Raw genomic sequence first — 24,527 nt, forward strand, 5'->3', positions numbered from 1 at the left:
TTGTTTTTTTCCACTGCATTAAATCACTGATGGGCTTCATGCAGCAGCTCAGGCACTGCTGCATTCCTGGATGTCCCACCACAAGAACACTCTCTTGTTCAAACACACGAAAGCTTAGCAAGCATGAGCAAAGATAAACATTTTCATTGCTAAGGGATCCAAACGCTGCTTCTGAAAAGGAAACAGTTTGGCTCCAGTTCACTGTAAGGTGATGACAGAAAAGGAAGGAACTCCCACTTCCACGGCGAGTCAAGGTCATCTCTTGCTTTCCCTGACATTAGTGGGATCAGGATCAGACAGTCCTGGCAGGATCACGGCAAGTGTCTACAAGTCTCGGTTTTCCTCCAATTGAACAGAGAGGGCAAAACTCACCTGATGGCCCTGGGGCACGTTACTTTAGGCAGTAATGTGACAGCATGCAGTGCACCATGCCTACCCACCCCTGGCCAAGGCACCCCTTCTCCTACAATGCTGCAGTATTTCCCTGTGTTTGGTCAGTGCAGTTCTCTCCTGTGACAGGTGGTTTGTGCAGAGTAAAGATGGAAACCTGTGCTTTCCTTGTGGGAGGCCCTGGTACATCCTGACTAACGACACACAATCAGGGGTTATTACCAAGTGCTCAGGCATGCAGCGATGGTTTACAGGAACTGCCTGAGCCCTGACTCCCCCAAAAGGTGCAACCATGTGCTGCTCATCCAACACACTGCACTCCAGAGACCTCTCTCCTGTTTCAGAATCAGTGAGATCATACTTAGAGATGCTTTGGAGATGTGGCTTTGTGTTCCCTTCCCTTCAGACATGGACACCCATTAAAACAACTACACGTGATCAGTCACTCAAACCCTTCCTTCTGCTAAGGTTCTCATGGCAGCTGCTGCCCAGCTCAGACAGGGAGGGTGGGAGGTAACACAATTGCTTCCTATGCTGTAATTCTCAGATCCAGTACAGAAAGCTGTCCTTTTGGAGTATGAAACCTTTGCAATTCCTAACCACAATTCCCTTCTGGGCTATGTCCAGAAGACTGGGTAGGCATCATTCTTACATGGGGTGCTGGGAATATTAATACTCCTCCTCCACACAGTCTCACAGATACAGCTGCTGGGCCACAGTGTGGCATGGGAGGGACAACAAAGAGAGAATGCAAATTATCCTCTAAGGTTGTCACAGTTCCCAGTGCCATCTTCCAGCATGGCACACGTTTTGTCTCCTGGGGGCACTGCCAGGTGCCCCAGAAGCAGAGAGCCCCATGGGCAGTGGGGCTGCTCAGGCCTCGCTGCCGGCCCTGCCCTGCAGCAGCCGCTGAGCGGGGATGCGGCAGAGCTGAGCACACGCCGGGGTCTCCATGGTTTCACGTCTCTTCAGAAACAGATCAACTCTCATCATCTTTGTTCGAACAAGTCTCTCAGCTTAACTGCAAGCTATGGTACAACGTGTGCCGTGCTGCCCAGCGCTACTGCACACAAAGGAAAGAGCACAGGATCTGACTGATCCGAGTGCAAAGTTTCTGTTATCGATGACAGCACAGAGAAAACAGAGCAGGGAACAAAACTAAATCCACAAACTGCCGTCTTTTTCTCTGGCACTGAAAATTTCTTCCTTAACAGTGTCTGGCAACTAATTCAGCCATCCTGTACTTTAAAACTGCATGGGCAGAAGGATAATTATTTACTTGCTCTGCACAATAGTCGTTATTCCATGTTGGTTTGAGGTCAAAATGGTTACAGGATTCGATGCACACAGAGCTGCAAATATTTCATCTATACTGGCTGCTTTAATCTCAGCTTGCATTCAGACATTTATATTTCTCCTGAGTTATGTCCCATGTCCTTAGCCAGCAGTGCTGTTATCCTGAGCTACTGGAAGGCAGCAGACAACACAACTGTTTACACCATATACTACGCCACTATTTGATTTTTACATAGAAATTTTTACTGTGCAATAGTTATATACATTCTTACAAATGTAATCTTTAGCTTTGAAGGCTAGATTTTCGCTTGCTTCAAATTGAAGAAAAAAAAATCAGACAGAAAAACATACTCTGTTTTCATTTTTTGTACAAAATGCTTTTACATTGAACCGAGCCCTAAATGCTATGCTTTCAATGCTGATAACCCCCCAAACCTGATATGCAGACTGAACAATGTTATTCTTGGTAAGCAAAGAAGAGCAAAGGAATGAACCATCTCAAAACCACATCAGAAGGACACAGTGAACCTGTGTTTCTCTGGCCAGTTTGGCCATTAAACTTGTACTTCACAGCAGTAACTGGGATTGTTGCTACCCCACAAGAACATCACAACAAAAAAGCCTGGACACAGGCTGTTTTAAATATGTTCTCCCAAATGCAATGGTATCAGATGGCAATAATTCTGGACCAGATTTTGATCCCCTTATTCATGCTGGCACTTGCCTCCACAAATAGATCCACTGACTTGGTAGCTGATTGTCAGTGTGAGTGAAAGGATCACAGTCCTTTACTCCATTTTAATATTCAGGCTGTACCAGGAGCAAGAAAATGTATTTCATTTCCAGCAAATTTATTCTTCTCTGGAGACAGTAAAACCATTTGCCCCCTGCACTTGTATGCCAAGCGAATGCCTCCTTTTCCCACACACTGCCCAGACTGTCACTAAAAGAGTGCATACCAAAAGGAAAACTTGCCACATACCCTCTGTGCCAACCCTGACATTCAAACACTCTCTAATAAGGCCAGAACCCCAGCCAGATCTCAAACATCAGTACGTGGCCATCCAGAGAGTAAAAGTAAAAAGCAGTTTAGGTGTTCAGTTATAAAGATTCAGAGTTATGCCAGCCAAGAACTAAAGACACAAGTCACCAGAGATTTAAATGTGGAATGTAAATCTGATGCCATGAATTCACTGATTTATGAGCTAATTTAATACCATGAAAGTAAACAACATAGAGCCATGAATATCTTTCCATCAGAAAATTCTCTTTATGAGGTATTCTCAGAAAGCCAAAACAATTTAGTATTTAACAGCAGAAAAAAGTCCTGGTGAGATTCTGTGACCAAAGATTTGAGCAAACTCTGGGATGGGCTGTCTTAGCTAATATACTATTAGTTAATTAATATTGGATGATTAACCCCTAGGGTTCAGGCTCTGCATCTTTCTGGGGAAGGAATCAGCCAAAGAACAGCAGTTAGGGAAAGAGCTTGAGAAACAGGTAGTGACAGGACACAATTACCAACTGTGGCTGAGACTGAGGAAATGTTTCTTTGTTGAGAGTGCCTGTAGTACTCAAGAATAGCTGAGAAACTAAGGGATGGAGATAAAAAAAAGAAAGCACCTTTGTCTACCCAAGGGATAAAAAGAAAATCACAAGTTGAGCCCTTGAACAGTATGAAATTGGCTGAAAAAAATATAATAGCTTTGAAAGTACTTTTATTTGCTCTGGGTTTGAGTCTTCAGGAAGCCATCACTTCGCATTTTCAAGCTTACCTCTACCACCTGGAGGTTAGAATTTTCATTAAAACATATAGGGGAAGGTGCTCCTGCAATCATTTGACTTCGGCTGTTAGGCCTTCAAGAAGATCTCTGTAATGCTGAGGGTATGGGTGTGATTAAAAGGCAAGACTCCATCTGATCTGAGGAGGGGAGATGTGTCTTCAGCCTGCAGTCCAGGCATTCTAAAAGCTAATTACTACCTCATTATTAGTAGTCTTATTAAGAGAAAAGCTGCTTGTCTCCTTGAGGCAACACTTGCAATGGTCTGGGGCCTGGGAGGTGCAGAGCGAGGGGGCCAAAGGCGCTCCCAGCCCATGGGGAGCACTGTGCGTAGGGTGGCCAAGCCACATGAGCCTTCCAGAGGTGGCCCAGCCTCTATGAGCATGAAACACGCCTGCCCTTGAGATCAGGGCCCCGAAGCCTTGTTTTGCTTGTCTCTGCCTTCAGGGTATCTGGCTCTACACCTTATTTTGAGCCCTGGTTTGCACCCCGTGCCCGTTCCGGAGGGTCCTGGCGCCATCTCATGGACACACCATCGTCCTGGCGCGGCCGATTTGGGGACAGCGGAGCGGTGGGTGCCGCACACCGCAGGGGAGGAAGCCCATCCTCTTCACACTGCGTGCTGCTGGCCCAGTGCTCTTCTCATGAGCCAACTGAATCTAAAGAGACCATTATCTTATCTATGGTGGTGTCTTTTAGCAGATCAAGACATTCTGAATTCATGTGTGTGAACAGAAGGATCATATCCCAACTCTGCAGGCACGTGTTGGTCTCTTTCAACCTTGCTTTCTACAGCAGAGAAGTCCAAGAGTGTGGGCCGGAGGAACTCAATGTCCTGCAGCAGAGCCCTGGTCTGGGTGTCCAGCAGGACGTGGCTGCAGTGTCCAGCAGGACGTGGCTGCAGTGTCCAGCAGGACAGCTGGCCCCGTGCCCCAGCTTGCCAATCCGGACATGTTGAGGGACTGGCTGTTTAACACCAACTGAAAAAGAACCTGCTGCTCTTTCCCCAAGTGCCCTGTGTCTTCTGAAGGCAGACCTAAAAAGACACCCGGTCTGGCTCTGAGGAGCAGCAGGAGATGGAGTGTCCCCTCCTGGTCCTCGAAGAGAATTGCACTACTGACAAAAGCTCAATGAAACACGAAGAGATTCACGCGTGAAATGATGATTTTGCAGCAGAAATGCCCAAGGTGAAATATGTGGACCAGGATTTGAACTCTTCCAAACTTATCAGTGCTTTTACCTCAAGCTGCCCTTAAAACCATATTCCCCTTGTCTTTTGAATCCATATTACTAAAACTCCACCTTTTCCAAAATGTTAGAAACATCCAAGACCCAGTAACAGACTGGTTGCTCAAGTGTGAGTTCAAGGCTACGTGCTGGGGCTGCAGAAGTCAGAGCAGAGCCACCTCCCCACATGGGTATGACAGTGCTGACTGTGAATATTTCTTTGAGTTGATGCTGGCAGGAAGGACAAGACTGTTGACAGTATTTCAATATTTCAGCACAGAGGCTGAAATACCTGCAATACTAAAAGTTCTGAGAAGCACCTCGATGTTGTAGCATGCTGGACTCTACCTCCCAAGCATGTCACAAGCACGTCACACACAGAAGAAAGAGCCATATGAATGTTAACAGCCACAAAGCCGACATCCTGTGTGACTTTTTAGCCACTTAAGTCTGTGACTGACCTAATTCAATAAGCATTTTGGCCTTACATGGAAAATGTGCCTGAAGTTCACAGGCACATCGTCTGTCACTGCCACAAACACGGGAAACACAGCAGGCCCTCCTGAAGCTCTCGCTACCTCAGATGCATCTTACGAACAGTTTTCTCACTCCAATACCTGTTTGAAGACATGGAAGTGTCACAGGGTTCACTAGGCAGAATGTGGGCCACACTCCTCAGCCCCAGCCTCTGACACTCTGTGGGTGAGGGGCTGGGAGGGCACAGCCAGGCAGTGTCTCCTTGCATCAGTCTCTGGCTCGAGCCAGCAGCTTGTTCAGAGTGAATGGGAGACACTCAGGGCACGTTTTCCTCGTGACCCCATGAGCCACCTATCAAAGTCTTTACACAGCAGAGTCACAAAACAAATACACTGCACTGCAGAGAGACACGGGGAAAGGAAGCTCTGGGAGGAGTCTTTTAGCAGGAGACAACAGCAGCTCCCCAGAGGTTGTGTTTTGTGAGAAAGGGCGGAGGCTGAGCACGCAGCTGGGTGCTAAGACACCTCAGCAGTGTCAGATGAGAGCCTGTGCTGGCTGGCCTCCTCTCACACCTGGGGATTCGTGTCACTCAGCTCCTGCAACAGCCCAGCCCGGCTGCTGCCCACGTGGCAGAGCCTTGGCATGGGAACTGCACAAGGACTGGTTCTGAGTCGGAGCAGAGAGGCTTGTGCTGCTCCAAAGGCTCAGAAATAGCAGGGGCTGTTAAGGCTGGCTGAGTAACCAGTTGCCATGCTAATCCCCCTGCCCTGCAGCCTTCCTGTCTCGTTGTTGTGGTCACAGCAAAGTAATATTGATATGAACACACAACTGACACAAACACACAAGGAGATTGTATGAAGCTGCTCTGGAGCAGACTGTATATCCTGTCCTGGGAAGGTCATAGCCAGGGCAGCATCTGCCCTGGAACCCGCAGTGTGCAGTCTGTAATGTGCACACAAACCCTCACGAGCTCCCAAGGAGACAGTGGGACTGCACAAATTAAACAAGTGTGAAAGGGTAAGCAGGCTCCCCCTGTTAGTGAGCCAACATGCATTATGCAAACAGTCTGATTCTGCTCTCACATCAATTTTGCATCATTCCAGCTCATGGTTTCCAGTAGCTCCTCTCAGCTGGCATCTATGCAAGTGTCGGAACAAAAATAATGCTCTTTTCTCTTTCAGTTGTTTCTCTAGAGTAAAATTTGTACCAGTGCAGGCACCAAGTCCATGTTTCTGTTCTAGACATATTCTGAGCACTGAAATGTAACCCAAGAAGGTGGCATGTGGTACACACAGGTCCCCCCTGGCTCCAAAGCCCCCCGGGAGCAAACTGCATGGGAAGTGAATGACAGGAACAGAAGATTACCCCTTCACTGGTTTTCTGCAAATCTGAAGAAGTGTTTCTTGTGTCATTGCCTGCATCCCCAGCATCAGAGCTGCTCTTATTTTCTTCCTCTTTGCAGTCCTTATCATCTTCATCTCCAGGAGATTTCCGTGACTGCTTGGAGGATTTCTAAAATGATCAACAACAAAGTAAAAATTAAAACCTGAGCTTCAGCCATAGAAACACACTTCTGAAATGTATGTGGAATGCTGTCTGATCATGCAGTTCCCCATTCAAGGTGAAGATTGGGGAGGATATGTGGGGTGAAAAGCTTTTTTCAGGTGAAGTAGCTGGAGTTACTGCCACCAATGAAGGAAATTTCTGTGAAATTCTGTGTTCAGCACAGTTTGGCAGCTCAATTGACTGAAAGACAGACACAGTAATAGGAGCTGGGTATTAGTGTTGGGTCACCTGTAGGTTTTGTTAGTTAATGAAACAGATGGTGCCAGCTTGACAAAAGTTTTGATTGAACACAGAGATGTAAAATGAGACTAACATTAGCAGAGCTGCTTTCCATACTTTTTTTTAGCGCTGTCAGCTTTAATATATTAACACTAGAGCCATGTGGAACCAATACATCTTTTCTGCTCCCTTTATGTTATGCAATTCTACAGTACAAAAGGATAAATTGTGGCATTAAGCCACCATTTTCCTAATCCTCTGTTTGCCCAGAGTCTTCTGGAAAGAAGATGGTAGACCAGACCTGAATTTCTAATGTAAAACACACAAAGGGGGTGAAATTACTTAATACATTTTGTTCAGTGGATCAACCACAAAAATTCACACTCTTCCCCCAAACTGAGCCTGGATCAGATTGTTTGCTTGCTTCTTCTCATTTCAGTTAGTTTTCACTTTCAGAGAAGAATAACATGAATGTGAATAAATTGACTCTGCCACACTTTCCACATTTTTTCAGGCAATGTACAGTCCTGGAGGCACACACAGCACCAGAGGAAGTGACTATAATGTTGCTCCCCTTCACCCAGGTGACAAGTGAGAAGTCTATCTGAACCCAAAGGTGTCACTTCTCAGGGGATTTTGTCCACCAGCAATTGTGAGACAGACACTCTCTGAGCTTCCTGATCTACACTGTTACTGAAGACATTAACAGGGCTGGTAGGTACTACAGTGCAGGTCTTTTATCTACAAATTGAGCACCCTACTCCCTGCTTAATGAATTAGTTCTTCCTCCATCCTATTCTGTATCCTAGACTGAAGTGTTTTACCCTCAGCTACAAGAAGAGCAGCAGAGCACATCTGACCCTCCCAGATCTTTCAGCATCTGGGGTATTCTGGGAGAGGGAATCTTGAATTCTCCTGGACAGGAGCCAAACCTGAACTCACAACTCTCAGGAGGCACACTGCTAAGGCTTCTTTTTCCTTCATGGGGAGAGGCCTATCTGAGATGATCAAACCTATCAATCCATCTTTGCATGGGTTTTCTCTCCAGCCCTTCTGATCTCCCTCCCATAGTTTCACCTTCCTCTCAGTGTGTGGGCACTCGAACAGGGCAGAGAATTCCAACTGCTGTCTCACCAGGGCTGTCTACAGAGTAAGAGCACTTCCCTTTGCCCATTTGAACACCACTGTTATGGTACTGGAATCAAACGCTAAAGGAGGAAGGACAGATTTCCATGAGGTGAACATTATTCCAATTATAAATGCACATGGGTAACAATAGAAATACTCAGAAGATAACCTTTGAAGTGTAGGATTTTTTCCGTTTTGAGCCGGCTTTTTCATTCTTTCTTTTTCCTTTTCCATCCTCTTCTACCCGATCGCCTTCCTCCTCACTGCTGGCATCTGCTGTATTTCCTCCTTCTCCTTCAGTTTCTGATGAGCTCTGTTGCTGAATTGCCTTTAAAATAACAACAACAATAATAACATAAACAATAAAAATATCACTAATGCCTAGTACTTGATTTTTGTTCTGCATTGAAGGTAGAAATACTGGAAATGGACAGCTTACGCTTTAATAGTCAGGAAGAGCTCAGGTTATTCTTGCAATTATCAGGAAAAAAGGCTGCAAAGGCAATTTTCTCAGTCACCACTTGAACTCAGTTATCAGATGCAGATTCTGGGATAGCATGTTCTGAAGGGTTTACACAGAAACAGAAGATCTGATACTAAAAATGTGTTTGCTGGAGGAGAACTAAGAGCTGCTCAGTGGAAAGACCTGGCTTGCTCTACTTTGGGAAAAACTACTAAAACTTTTAGCCTTTGTCCACAATAGGAGAGAGTTTTTTGTGAGAGAAGATGGCTGTTGCACTCCCCTCAAAGGGCAAGATCTCAGTGTTTTGGAAAGGCAAACCCTGACCAGCAGGCTGAGCACTCTTTGACAGCCCATCTCCCACAGACTATTCACTGGGTTTTTTTAAAATCCCCAAGTGTATGCAAAACATGTGTAGGGCTGAAAATATGAAACAGGAACTGAGAGAGGCCGCAGCTTTTCTGCAGGTGGTCTGTATCTCTGGCTTGTAGGGTTTTGTGATAATAATGTAATAGGTGTTTGCCTTCTTTTGGAGGTGATTCCTGCCTTCAAAGGACCACATTTTTTTAATGAGAAAAGTTCTTTGTTTTATACAGCCCACCAACTACTCTTCTCTTCCTCCAGCTTCACTGACTTTCTGCTCTGGAGACCCAACAGGGAGAGCTGTTGTACAGCAGCAACTGTCTCGTAACAGCAGCTTAACCCTCCACCTCCTCACTCCTCTCAGCTTTGGCACTGTGTGTTATACATTACCAATGTAAAAATCAAAAGTGCAGTGACCTTAAGGTCTGTGTAAAATACACGGAGCCTGATATAAAATAAACAACAGAAAGAAGAAGTCAGAAATTATTCATGTTTGTACAGGAGTAAATAAAACCACCCATTTTTAATTCAACTAAATCTGTTGCAGAATTTTCCACTTCACCACCCCAGAATATCATAGAAAGCAAAAGGCTCTGCAGTATGATTAAAGTTCCATTTGTCACAGAGTGTGAGACCACAGTTGTCTTTACACTACACAGTTAATAAAGCTGTGAAACTTTCTTGCTCCATCAAAACCAGAACCTTCCACATCACTCTTAAAATGTCCACTTTGACACGAAGTCAAAGAAGAAAACAAGAAAGATAAGGAGGAATAGGTGTGAAAGTCATTTACCTGATATCCAGTAAACTTTACTCCAGGGTTGTTTTCTATTTCCCACAGGCCTTCATTAAATCCTTTTCGCTTGTTCGATTTCCCAAACTTATCTTTATATTCTTTATATGGGAAAAGGTCTTTGGGCCCCAGGAACGCACTGCATTTTAACAGAGGTAACATTCAAAAAAGGACTTAAAACTCTCCTCTTGAAAAAAATCAAAACATCAACAGTGCAAATGTTTTCCCTATTCTTCTGCTCATTCCACAATTTCTTTTCTAGTTTTATTTATTTATTTACTTGTCACACTGGCTTTGAATTACTGCTGTGAGCCTGATTTCATGGATTGGCTCATCATCCTGATGTTTGATGTAGTAAAATCATGCTGGGTATCTCTAGAAACAACTAAAACATCTCTATTCTATTAACTACTGCTGGGAACTGGCATGAGCAGTTGAAACAGTTTATGAAAGGGATTATATGATGTCATTGCTTGCGACAGCAAGGGACCAAACTTCCAATCCCAGTGTTACAAATCCAGAAAGGCCTAAAAATGCCACATGAAAAAGCATGTAAGGAGTGCCTAGGACCTGTGAGTCAAACTTTATCCCTTGTACTTTGGGATAGGAAAAGCAGTGGCATTTATTATTATCTATACTGCCAGTAAGCCCAGGAGATGCTTTCTTGGAATTAGCCCCCCCATACCAAATTCTGTACAAACACAATAAAAATGCTCTTTCCCAAAAATCTTATAATTTCATATAAGACAAAAAACAATGGGCGAATATAGGCAGATGAGTAATACAAGGAAACAATGAGACACACAGGGTGCCTGTGGCCAAATAGTTTTTTAGACAGCACAGCAAAGGAGGGATTTTGTGCTCTGCTGCTGCCTAAGTCAGCTACGCACTGGGCCAACTAATTTCAGGCACAGGCACTATAATGCAGGGAAAAATAATTATATAAAAAAAGAAGAATGATGATTTATCCTGCATTTTCTACACACATTACAGTAAAACTCTAACTTCTTAAGTCTTAAACTGAAGAATGCATAACTTTCTTTTCACTGGGTATCTCTATCTACTGTATTCTGCAGCGTGACATTGAGACTGTAATCACAAGTTAAATTAAAACAATGAAGGCAAAAAGACCCCTTCATTCCCACATGTAAAGATTCTGTGTCATCAATGACCAGAGCTCAGCAAGTCCCAGTGTCCTTCACCATAACCACTGTCCTACTTTCCTGATGATCTTTGCAATTAATGTTAACTCTCTGGTCTCCCTTACTGTGGGACTGTGGAGCTCCACCATGTCCCACACATTTATTGTTGTAACCTCACCACGACATTGGGAATCTGCCCCTTTTTTGCAGATGGGCTTCTGAGGCACAAAGGTTTGTCCAAGGTTAAACTCAAACTGATAGCAGAGTACAGAGGAAAAACCAGCTCTCTTCAGTCCCAGTCTAATACCTTAATCACAGGATCATATTTCTTCCTTTCTGTAATCATTATTTCAGATTAATGCCTGATTTATGCCCAGCATTTATGAATGTGCAAAGTTCCATTCACTTAAATCATCCCACTGGCCAAGAAGTTTGCCAGTGCAGAGCCAACTGGTTGCTAAAGGCATCAGATGACAAGTCCCTGAGGAAAGAGCTTCCTTCTAACTCCACGTGAGGCAGCATGGGATCCACGCTCAGTTGGATACTGAGAAATATCTTAATTATATAATTACAAACATAATGCATTTCTACCTGCAAGCCAAACAGTGATCTCTAAACCAAGAGATGTCATGTTAATATTAAATGCTACAGTAGAGCAAGGGATCTGAATAAATTATGTTATCTCTGCTTTTGCTAATACTAGGAGACGTCTTCTTGCTGTCAAAAATACAAACAAACAGTTCTAACACAAATAACAAAGGAAAACTGTACGCAACTTACTGTGAGCTACCTTAACTTAGCTCAGCAGTAATGTATGGAAATGTTCCTACAGCCTTTTATGTACAGAAAACACTGAAAAACTGTCTACATCTTTGTTTGAAATACATTCATTGCCACTGGGAGAGTGTAAGTTTCTGCTGCTCTGCTATAAAACTAAGGAGCTGCAATCCACAGATCATTTTTAACAGTTAGGCTTTTACATTTATAGGGTAGGAACTACAAACTGTTTTCCTGTTTCAGATGATACAGTGAGATCATGAGCTCACAAAATCCAAAGCAAAAGAGATTATCAGTTTGGGATTCATTCATTTTGGAATAAAAGTGGTCAGTTTTTTCTTAAATGGTTCTCAAAAATAACGTTTCCATTAAAAAAAAATTACATTTTGGTTTCTGATTTGAAAGCATCATAAGTTTATTTGAACTTTACTCTTTTCAGATTATTTTGTGACAGTAGTAGTAGACCACAATACATCAAAACATCAGGTTGTTTCATTTCAGCAATGGGAAGAAATATTTTAACTAAAGAGAGGCTATTATGAACTTATTAAAGCAGAAACTGCCTTTAAAGATTTTTTTTTTTTAATAAAATGTGATGTATGAGCTATGGAACTTACCATATTCTGGAATAATATTAAAATTCAAAAATAAACAATAAATTTTTAATAAAGCTTCAAACCTCTAACATTGAATTCAAAATATCATCAGAATTTCATTTTTTCCAGTTTTAAAGGAATTCTAGAAAACATGTTACCTGCAAATGGGGAAGGAAAAGTTTTAAAATGAAAATATTTCATGCAAAATGGAATGTGACCTATTTTTTTAGCTACCTCAGAGATAGAGACATGTACATTATAATCTTGAAACTCTGTACTTTGTAGTATTATGACGAGACCTAACTTACCTCTTGTGCTCTGATTCCCTTCTCTCCCTATCAGCTCAGCCAGCTCAGTTCTTCTATCACTTCTGTGAGCTCCATCCTACAATATCCCCAGCACAAATCTCCCAGGAATGCACATATTTTAAAGCTCTGTGAGGACTGCCTGAGACTCTGGGGTCTGCTTCCTTTCAGATCACAAACTCCCACGAGAGTTCTCACACAGGACACGAGCTCAAACATGTCCAAACACAAGAGCCTGATCTCTGCTATCATGGTCATCCAAGTAAAAAATGTTTGCCCCTGCCTCTGAGTTCAGGGCTTTTTCAGACCCTTTAATAAATCCATGCCAGTATGTTTCTTTACAGGAAACACAGGCTTTTATGTTTAGCTCATGATAGACCATGAAGGCAGCAGCATTCCCAACTACTTTCAGTTTTCACTCCCATTTGTTAATACAAATGAGTTGGGCTTGTAGGACCTCTCTCTAGGCTCCCAATGGCTTCAGTCAGGATTTGCTCCAATGCAATCAGAGGAGATGATGTTAGCTGCAGTAGAAAAAGACATTTTCAAAGGAAGAGGTCACGTTCATTCACTTACGTTTCATGAGTCCCAAAAAAGAAGATGGGGTATTTATTTGCTGGAGGTTTCACAGCTCCTTCAGGAAGTTCATCAATCTGTAAGACAGAGAAAGCAGTGGAAAAAAGATTATTCCCATAAGTGGTGTCCCTCATCCAAGAATCCTTACCAAACCATGGAAGTGCTAGCACAGGTATCCTGCAGCCCTGGGAGGTCCCACTGCGTGCTGGGGTGGGGAAGGGAAGACAGCTGCTGGTTTTTCAGGCAGGCAGGTCATACAGAGTCAGCATATGACTGAAACACTACAGGGAGACAACAGAAGACCCAGGAGCACACACAAAGTTTTAATGATTTCATGGGCATTATAACACACAAAGGCAATAAAATCAAGTCTGCTTAATTTAAGTGTTAACTTCAGATGCTGCCTCATCAAAGGCATCGAAGCCCAGAGGGTAATCCCGCCTGTCTCACACAGCCACCTCAATAACTTCTGCAGCAAATGGGGAACAGATGGCATCTCTGAGACTGCAGCTGGAACACTGGACCATCCCCCAGTGGTGCTTCCAGTGGTGATGGTGCTACACAGTGCAAAATGTGTAATGCACGCCAGGGAGGAGGGCCAGGGACTCTTCTTCCCCTGCAACACCCTGATAGCTGGCTTTGGTTACCACTCTCCTCTCTACCCTCTCCTTTCACATTTTACCCCTGGCCTCATATTTCTCAGGATACAGCTGCAGAGCAGTGACAGGAGGGATGCTGAGGGTGTTCTCCTGAGACAGAGCTGGTATTGGAACAAAGCCCTCAGGCTGAGCAGTGCCCAGACTCTTTCTCCTAATGTCTGAGTGAGAGCATTGGTTGTGAGGCAGGAGGTGAGGCCCAGGACTTAATCTTGTCCATGTTTAATTTTGTAGTCCTCTGCAACAGAAATAAGAGAGTCCAGGTGCCTACCCACATAAACCAGAAACACAGCACAGCTTTAAATAAGATCTAAGAGCCTGACTTCCCAGAAATGGCACTTACGAGCATATGTGGGTGTGTGAAATTAAGTGTCCAGAGAACTCTCTGGCTAAGAGAGAGCCTAATGAATCTAGATATCTACAGGGCAGCACCAGTGAGCAGGTGAATGGCTTGGTGCCTGGTCTAAGGCAACTCAGTCTCAACATAAGCATATCAAATCCTGCCAAATGTCACTGCAACTGAGAGGGAAGTGCTGACATAACAATGCTATACAAAATCTGCTCCTCAGCAGAGCACTGGGATGGAACCTGCATGTTTTCACTCAGGAGGCCAGACCCACATGTGCTTTCCTTCTCTTTTCTTGCTGAAGGACCCCTAACACTGAATTCTTACTGACTAATAAGCACCAGATTGTTTTCAAAGGATGTTCTCTTTCACAGTAAAGCATCTGCTTGGCTATGTACCTCTCAAAGGAGCATGAGCTTTTGTAAGAATTCAAACTCTTTTGGTCTTTCTGCAAGGACACCTCTTGGGGATGGAGAAATGAGAGCCACGTGTGGAACTGTAACATCACAGGACTCCTTTCTGTAAAAGAAATGGATGCCTATCTTTTAGGTGGAACGTTCTCTGAAGCTGCACCAAAATCTGGAGATCCGAGAGCACTTCCAAACCACTCCCTGTCTCCTTCCTGCAGTGCAGCTCAGGGGTGTGGATGGTGGGGCTCTGGCACACTGGGTCATATGTCACCATGCACCCACTGCCCAGCACAGTCTGCAGGAGACAATTCAGGATTGTCACAGGTGTCACATGCCTTGTGGGCACACAGCAATTACCCACTTCCCGTACTTAGCAAAGCTAATAATTTGATAAATAAAAGGAGAAGCTATTATTTAAATGCACATAGAAGGAAGATACACACTGGTGGAGGATGAACACGTGCATTTACTTTTATCTCAGCTGTGTGTAAGAAGGAACTGAAACAACATGACAGGCTTCTTGGTGCCCTCTTTATCATCAGGAGTACCTAGAAGAAAAGCTGCCAAAGATACTACTTTAGAGCTCATCATTTTCTGACATTAACTAGTTGTTTTTTAAGAAAGTGCCCACAATGTTGCTATTTGCTCACAATTCATTATTAAAATACAGGTATTAGACTTATAATAAGAGTGATAAAAAGACTGCAGGGAAAAACCACTGCAACTCCCTTTCTAAACTTTTAGCAAGCCAGGGAGATATTGCATGTCTGCAAAACATTTTATGCCTCCTTAAAGATGGAAGTATCTAGATGTCAGAGCAAAAAAGGCTGTGCTGGCAGTTTACCAAGTACAGGAAGAGGTAACACACCTCAACTGTCTGGATGCCATAGCCATCCTCCTCTTTATTGCGACAAGGAAGATGTCCAGATACCAGACCCCAGAAAAATGTGGACTCCTTTGACTGAGACAGAGTCTTCTGGGACTCGAGTGCAAATCTCATTTGGCCACTTGAAATGCGGCGCCAGCTCTGGGCTGCATTACAGAGCAGCACAGCCCAGTTACTGCCTCAGCCCTCTCAGAATCTCTCATGAAATAAAGTAAACAGCTGTAAATGATCAGTAAAGGAGGGGAATGAAGACATGCTTAGTAGGGAATGCTGATCAGAAGGGACTGGGGATCTTACATCACACAACAAGCTGTGCTCCAAAGCAGTGAGGATCTCCTAAGCAATATCCCAAGTGGAGTTAAGCCTTCTGTCTTATTCCCAGCACTTAATACTGTTAGCTAAGGAGCAGCACCAAATCAACAAAGGAGAGAACACACATCTGTCACGCAGCTCACCTGCTCCTCATTTTGTGGCATATTTCTTTATTCATCCAAGTATCCCTTCTGACTACGTATCATCACAGGAAACCATAAAAAAGCTTTTCATAGCTTTTGGGAGTTGGCATACACATACAAACACATGCAGTATAAATCTGCACCAAACAGCTCAAGGAGAGACTGTTAATGCTCCCACTCTAACATTTCACTCTGCAGCTGAGGTCAAGACTTTCCCTGCCTTCACTGATGTTGCTGTGAGCTCCCCAGCTCTGGGGCTTATGTTGCTAGTACTGTAACAAGGCTGGATATAAAGTGACAGTGTTATCTTAGGGCCATTGAACTCCGTGGCAAAAACTCCAGGGAATTTAGTGAAGGATGAGACCCTCTCTGCCATTAGGAAAGATCTCTCCCCGTTTTACCTGCTTCACACAAATCTCTGCATTAGAGACTGTGAGAGGTGAGCTTTGCCCAGTGTCCCTATTCCCAGTAAAGCAACCTTAGCCCTCTGTGAATGTGGAGTCTCTAAGTGCTTATTTAGCTGCAGAACAACCCTGGCACTCCATGATGATTGCTGCTGTTTTGTTGTAGCAGAAAGCAAGCAGTACAAGCAACCATACTGCAATCTCCTGCTGCTGCACTCAGTCACAATTTATTCCCATTCTACAGGATGTTTTGGTTAAACATGCTGCAGATTTGGATCCGATATTTTTCCCCATATCAGCAAGATCAAAGACAGAGAGAGAGAGGGAGGGAGGGAGGGAGAGAAAGAGAGTGAGCGCATGAGCACAAGAGTGAGAAAAGCATCGCTGCCTTGAACCAGGAACAAAAGAGGGAAGAGCACCCATACTGGAACACAGTGTTGTAGTCACAGAAACCTCACTAATGACTAAAGCATCTGTCTATCAGAGAGCCAGACTGCGACTCCGTTTTGCTCCTGGAAGGAAACAAACAGATTCTAAAGCACCTGCTGTAACCTGCAATCAAACAGGAGCTCCATCCCCGCCTGAGCCAGAGCAGAGAGTGGGCTGGAGCTTGCTGCCACAGAAATCAGTGTGAGCAGCGCATGGCGTGCAAATCTGATACATGCATCAGCAACACCATGGGCAGCCGCTTCAATTATGGCTAAAATTAAAGCAGGTGGTTTCAGATTTCGAGTTTTATCCCCTTAGCTCCCGTTGCTGTCATCTGCTTAATGAATAACAATTGCTTTCTTTTTGCACAACCTCAGCAGAGCTGCACTGCCCGGCATTTGTTTGCCAACCAACCAGCAGAGCTTTAAAGATGTAACTGAGGTTTTTTCCAGTAAACAAATGCCAGGCTTCTAGGGTCAAGAACACTGAACAGAAAATTCAGCTTGGTCCTCTCAAACCAGAGCAGGGCTTTATCAAACAGTGTTGCTAGTGACTACCAACGTGGAGGCAAGAAATCAGTCAGGATCCTTACACTGTAGTTTACAGGCTAGGATGTGTATGCAGCAGAGTATTTTGCTCTCGATGGTGCTGAGCAATTGCTGACTTCTCAGGGAGTATTTCCCACTGCCTGTCACAGGGTGGGTTTGGCAGCACTCACACTGCAGTGCTCCCTTCCCGCTTGCCACGAGGTTGGGCACCCTGGGGAGTGAGGCGCTGGCTGGGTGGGCTGGACTGGCGCTGCAGAGCCAGAGCCCAGCGAGAAGGACAACAACAGTGGCTCACAGCAGCACAAATCATCCCCGTGCCTGGCTGTGGGATAACGTGGCATGTTCCTGACAGGCAGAGGAGCTCGCTGGGAGGGCTGGTGCAGAAACAGAGGAAGCTGCACCCCCTCCCGGGTGTTCTGCTCTGCAGAGCTCTACATTCCCTGCAAAATGGGAAACATGTCTCTGCGAGACACGAAGAGAGAGGCACGCTTTGTCTCTGCTGTGCTGTGCACAGCCGCTTTGGGGAGGCTGATGTTACTGCAGCGGCGAGGAAGAGGCAGCTCTGCCCACCAAGGCGGAAGGGCATCCCTGAGGCACCTCCTTCCAGCTGCAGGGGCAGCAGGTGTCATGTTTTATGGCATCACGGAACCTCTGTGCTGTGGATAAGCTGCCGTTCAGAAGCAGGAATTCCAGGCTGTCAGGGTGGCTTTCGACCAGACTCTGTCCTGTTGCATTCCAACGGAATTTTACACTGAAATAAAAAAGGTATTATGCAAAAATACCTTTCAGGTCCCCATTTACAGAAAAAAGAAACTTCACATCAGCATGCGGAGATGCTTATTTGGGCACCCACAAGAACAAGTCCTTTTATTTTGCAGAAAGAGGGAATTAAAACTGCAGAGCAGTAATCACTGATTGTTTTGACATAGTGTAAATGCCTTTGATTGGCAAAAGCACACAGAACCATTGCTGAGATCAGTATCTCCCACTGAAATCCCTGGAGTCACTGCATGGCAGTCGAGTAAAGGCCTATAGTATTTGCTGGAAAGTGGTTCAAGTTGCTTATTATTGCCCAACACATGCAAGCAGGTTGATCTTTTACAGTTAGCTTATTAGCAGAACTCTAGATGGATAAAAGCAATACTCTTCAAAATCCATTATTAAAATAGGATATTTTGCTTTACTACAACATTTTTATTCCAATGGATTTATTATGCTTTTTAATAGCTAATGCTACTGGGAGTCAGCAGTATAGCAGTATCTTTTCTAAACCATTATTTAAAATACTGTTCTGTAAGATGTAAAATATTAATTTTTTTTTTCCCTAGAGGATCCTAAAATGTAAAAAAAAAAAAAAAATCCAACCTGCTTCAAGCTAAAAACTGTGACTCAAATTCCATAGTGCTTAAATTGAAGAGCAATCCAACTAAAGCTGATTGCAGACTGCTGACTTTTTCTCTCATGTCTCAGGACTGGTATTTGAAGCAGAGCACTACTCCCCAATGTACATCACATACCTGAACTCCTAGGGTGGAATGCTGGCATATGCACTTTTTCACCCATTAAAAAAGATAACCCTGTGAAGGGTGAGACTAGAAGCAGAATCCAACTTAATAAGGTAGAATTGCACAGCTACAAAAGTAAAAATTAAAAAAAGTCTCTGGGCATGGAAGAGTGCCACCAGCAAAAACAAAAAGCAAAACAAGATTAAAACCAGCAGAGCATACTTTTGAGCACTGCTGAAAATGGCTGAAGGGTATCCTGCAGACAGCCAGAAATGACAATATAAAGACATCAATCCTCCCTTTTTTTTCTGTGCATGCTCAGGACCTCAACAAGATAGAAGACAATGAAGGGTTAGTTGGAGTCCAAACAATGCTGGCAGCAATGTCTCCCTAGGAAAGATCAGCAGTCTTGCAGCTGAGTTCAGCCCCTTTACATCCCTAATTAGCAGCATATTTTGAAGACAGAAAGTTGAAATACACTTTCTGCAGAGCTGCTTTAATCTCCAATATGAAAATGGGGCCAGAGCTTAGTTCTGCGTGACTGGTATCTGGATGCATGACTTTGTAGATAACTGATCCATTCATGTGATTCAAGTCCTCTCTGCACTCTTGGGGCTGCTGGACAGAAGACTGTCAGAGGAGGAGACCCGGGGGATACAAAGCCAAGTCTTCTCTCTGCCACTGGCCCCTGGGATGACCTTGGCCACAAGAATCTCTGCATCTCCTTCAGTCTCACTTTTATGAATGGGGACTATGGGACTGTTCTCCTTATAAAGCACTTGAGGTCCACGGCTAAAATGAGAGGAATTCCCAGTAACACGTACTTCCAGCTCTTGTCAGAGTTGGACTTCAGGTTACCAAACTGTAATCCTGCCAAGGAGCACACCTCAAAGTCAGGCTGCTGCAGAGATGCTCTGTTTTCTCCAAATGAAGTGCTTCCCTGCTACTGTGAATGAAGCAGTGGTGCTACCACTAGGATTCTTTTTTTCCCAGTCTGTTCCCTAAGGAAAGAAAAGGATTTGATCACACTATTTTCAGTCTGACTCTTACCTGCAATAACTCAGGGACACACCAGACAATTTTGCCAACCAGACAAAAGGAGAAAGGCCAGAGAGATATTAAGTTTCCCCATGTTTTGTGATAAATAGGCTGTCCAACAGAAGATGGGCAGACAAGTAGTCCATATGCTGAGAGACAGCTGGCAATGCAGGCTGAATCAAAACATCAGACACTAGGAAATCCACACAAAAGCAAGCCAGAGAAAAATAAACTTCTTAACTTTCATGGCTCACAAAATTACTTTTTATTTGTGTATGGGTAGGGAGAGCTTGTTTATTTTAAACAAATATTGCCAGCTGTGAGGCATTTAGCATTTACTTTTCCTCCCTTTAAGCACAGTGAAGGCTTGGTTCTCCTTTATCTGAATTATTCCTCAGATACCAAAATATTGTTTGCAATGTACATTCACCAAAGCAAATCAGAGTGAGCCCACTAACACCAAATGAAAGCAGTTTCTAATGACAAAATTTGGTTACCCTACTTTACCATCTTACCACAAATATTTTTGTCTTGAAATATACAAGTGTGCAAGAAATGCTCATACAAAAGTGTTTAGAAGACATACAGCAAATAAAAATTAATTAACCAGTCAAGATATCAATAAGTGAGAAATTTTAGGGACTGGACATTCACAAACATTGTATTTCTGTTCTCCCACTCTCTTCTTAAAAGCCAAAGGGACATGGAAACTCATACAGTCTTCCTCCCCAAAGTGTTCAGATAAACCCTGCCACCTTCTGTATCTCATCTGCTCCAAGGAGTGCATGGGTGATACAAGAACTCTTTAGACCAAGGAATATCTTTTTGCCTTCCAATATTTACACTAGAATGTTACTATTTCATTGATTGGTTTTAAGGAAGAATGTTATATTCATGAGGTAGGATTTTTTTTGCCAGTTAACTTGATCAAAACACTTCCAATTAGATGCAGCCTGCCTAGAGTGTTGACATTTGGTCAAATACAACTGAATTTATACTTTAAGCTCATTTGTTCCACCCAAAGCTCCATATTCCACTGTCCAATCTTTTATTAAAAGAAGTGTTGCTAGTCCTTACACTCCCATCAGCACACTTAAAGCCAAAAGGTAAGCAAATTTCCAGAAGACTGCGTTCTCCTAGACTTGGCTGGCTTAATTTACCATTTCTTTTCCAGTATCGTTTTCTACCCCAAAAAGTCAGTTGAAAAAAATGGTATTTACGCAATATTCCCAGGCTGAAGAATACAGAGCATCCCTGTGCAGTATTTGGTCCAGCTTCCCAAAAAATACACAAAACCCTGACACTACAGCTTGTGGCTAAGATTGCTTTGGGTAAGGAAACGTGATTGATGGAGAACATAACCCTCCAGTTTGTGACAGGGTGGACACACACATACCAGAGACAAAGAAAGGAACAATCTGCTTCACTTACTGCAGCCCCCAGCTCATGCTAGGGAGGATTCAAGCTTGAGACTCTGGAGATTCCACTGTTATCTGGGCTTTTGGGTACAGAAAACCCTCCTGCTTGTCTCCTCTGTGACCTGTTTTCTTACCATCAGTTGCAGCTAAGGGATATAACATCAGGGGCCTGAAACACTCCTTGCCACTGAACAAGTGCCTGCATACAAAAAATGCTTACTGTTACTTGGGAAAAGAACACAAAATCTTTGTCCCTTGAAAACACAGAGCACTTTTAGTATCCTGCAGCCCTCTGAGGTTCAGGAGCAGCAGCAGAGACGAGACTACGAGTGTCCTACCAGTCCTCTAGAGGGAATGGAGACACAGCCAAGCATGTGTTTGTCTTCATTATGCTGCTCTCTGTGGACCCACAGAACATAAAGACTCATGGTCTTAATGTGCTCACACCAGAACATCTATTTGCAGGATTTAAGCAACTCCTTCAAACATCAAGTTCTGTTTCTCGGGATCCTGAGCCAAAGCACCCTGTTACCTACCCAGCCCCGTGCAGGCACGGGCAGCCTGCACCAGCTGAGCTGCGCACGCAGCGCCGCAGCCACACAAACGCATCTTCTGCAGGCACCGGGGCTGGTGCAGCTGACTCCAGAGCCCGGGGCTGGCTGCAGCAGCACAGCCACGCTCACAGCACCCAATCTCTGCACTTACGGTGCTCACGGGTAGGTGGTGGCCTGGGAGAGGCCTCAGTCTGTATTTTGGGGCTATGGCAAAGTCTAATCACCGAGCATCACTGGCACACAGGCCAACTGCTTTGTTGTGATGCAAGCAACACGTAAAAAACAACGGCACGTACGCAATCTGGGGGGAACGAGAAGCAATGAAATCTAATTGCAAAGGCAACGAAATGGAGTGATTTGCAATCGTTTGGCAAAGGCAGGTTTTTCTGTTTCCTCTGCTGCCAAACTGCAAACGTGTACCTGCAGAAGGGCTCAGGGTCTCTGAAAGCCCCTGGTCACTCCAAACCTAACAACGGCCTGTAAAGAACTGTTTCCATTACTCCCCCAGCCCCAGCCACCATCTACGGCACAAACCAACCCACTAAACCCCCAGACTATTTTGCTAGGATGGAACTTCTGCCTATGTGAACTGGGTTGCTAAAACCATGGAATGAAGAGATTCATGGAGTCACAGTGGTCTTTGTGCAGCACTTGGACCCAGCTTTGGCATTTTTACTGGGTTTGCTTTCAATCTCTGCTTGGATTTCCAGGAGCTGCCATTAGGGTGTCAAATGCCTCCTTTGCAAAGTCCCTCAGTCTAGGTTGAACTCTTAGGAATTTTAATCCGCCTGCCTAAAGAGACTCAGGAACAAGTTTTTCCAAGCCAAGTCATACCCCTCCCCACCTGCCCATTTTTCTGCTTCCAAAACCTCAGGATGAGAGTTTTCATTTAGTTTTGACTCTAAAGTTGCTGAAATTTACTTAGGTAGTCCCTAAAAGAATAACAACTTTATTTATTTAAATGAACGTTTTCCTCAAACCCCATCCCCCAATCTCAAGCAGCAGCTTACAGAAATGAAACTATATTAAAATATACAAAGCACTCCATTATGTACTGTAGACCTATGAACTTAATTCCTAATTACTAAACCATGTTAGAAAAAATAACTCAAATGAAATAATGAAAACATGAAAAATAAAAACATGTATTTTTAGAAATATAAGTGGAATTAATGTCAGAGACAAGATGAATACATCAATATGGTAGTGACCAGATTTGCTAGGGTGGCAGCCCATCATTATAAAGAACATATTTTACATCAAAACCACTAAATACGAGTTTTAAGCACGTGAGTACTCTCTTTTAATTCACATGGATTAATCATGGGCTTGAAGTTGCCTATATGTCTATATATGTGTAGGATGAAGAGTTCCTTTTTAATATCCGTTGTTTCTATCCAGTATGTTAAGCTGAATAGATGTATGAGGTTTGTGTAAGTATTTTGTGTTACTCTCAGAGAACCTCTCAGAATATGGTGTTGCCATGAACACAAGTTACCTACAAAACCCAGTAACTCAGTAGCAGTCATGTCACGAAGTTTACTCCAGAATCTGCTTTCTTCCTCTGATTTTCTCTAACTTTCCATCTCTATAACCTCATGGCCATCACTGTTTCTCATTTCTATCCCAGACTTGGAGAGGTAACCAGAAGGATAATTTTAAGGATACAGGTTGTCAAGGGACAAATTACATGTGTGGAACTGTGCCACATACATTAATATTCAATTTTTAAAACACTCTTTACCTATGAATCAGAGATGGCATCTGCACTAAGCATGCTTTAAAACTGGTTACTATTTTGTTTTAAAAAGCCACTATAAAGAAACAGCATATTATTCTAACACATATTGTACAAATAAACGGGAAAAGGCAATTACAAATGGAAGAGGACTTGGTTAGTGATACACGGATCTGGAACTAGGAAGGACATTAGGGAACACTGCATGTACAAATTTATACTGGGATCCAGACAGAGTTATACAGACCTCATACAAATCAACAAAATCCAACCAAAAGCCTTTCTGTCAGTATTGAAAATTTTAATTCTGCCACTTTCTAATGCAATGGTGATGACACATGATGTGTCCAAACCATGCTCCACAACCACAGCATTTTAGCTCACACTGCTTTTACCTGTCACGATCCCCCAATCAGCCTCACATGCAGCACTCAGGATGGCATCATTTTCAATAAATCTGTCTTGGTTCCAACCCTGACACCCTGTCATTATACCAGGTCACTGCCTAGCTGACATTTGACAAACAAGCAAACTAACACCATCATCTAGCAGCAAATATTTCAGAAAAAGTATAAGCTTCTCATTAAAAAATTGTTCCCCTTGTTCCCACATCTGCTGAAGAAGCTGGCATTTCTTCTGAACATATTGCCACTAAAATCTTTATTATTATGGCCTTCTAGAAAGTTAACAGCTAGAGGCTTGATCCTGCAAGCACAGCTGGGCATACAGTTTGGCAGCATAAACAAAGCCATTGTCTTTGTATGATCAGATCTCATCCAGCACAATAAAATGGCAATTATATACACAGGTGAATCCATTCATTTGTGAGGCAGGAAATGGCATAAAGCATCTTCTAAAAGATAAAGAGCAAACATTCACAGCATTTTAATGCTGAAGAGCCCCATCTGACAAATGTGTCTTCTCTAATCTGTTCTCATCTTTTAACAAGGAGTTCTTGTCATTTTACCAGAAGTACCAATTCAAAAAATCTGTTCACAAAACTGACCCACTACCTTACAAACGTTAAAAAGCTCCAGAGCCGCA

General features: G+C 43.6%; 1 protein-coding gene across 2 annotated transcripts in view; it reads right to left on the reverse strand.

Moving 5' to 3' along the window:
* Positions 1 to 24,527, reverse strand: part of HDGFL3 (HDGF like 3) — a 42,352-nt gene that overhangs the window by 6,698 nt on the left and 11,127 nt on the right. For both annotated transcript variants that reach the window (XM_032123048.1, XM_032123049.1), the window contains exons 2-5: positions 13,097 to 13,173; positions 9,701 to 9,839; positions 8,254 to 8,412; positions 6,537 to 6,683 (exon numbers count right to left, since the gene is read on the reverse strand). In XM_032123048.1, coding sequence (XP_031978939.1) covers positions 6,537 to 6,683; positions 8,254 to 8,412; positions 9,701 to 9,839; positions 13,097 to 13,173 — 522 coding nt within the window. The remainder of the gene's footprint in view (positions 1 to 6,536; positions 6,684 to 8,253; positions 8,413 to 9,700; positions 9,840 to 13,096; positions 13,174 to 24,527) is intronic.

Source organism: Corvus moneduloides, chromosome 13 (genome assembly GCF_009650955.1).
Source record: "Corvus moneduloides isolate bCorMon1 chromosome 13, bCorMon1.pri, whole genome shotgun sequence".
In the NCBI taxonomy this organism is placed as follows: Eukaryota; Metazoa; Chordata; class Aves; order Passeriformes; family Corvidae; genus Corvus; species Corvus moneduloides.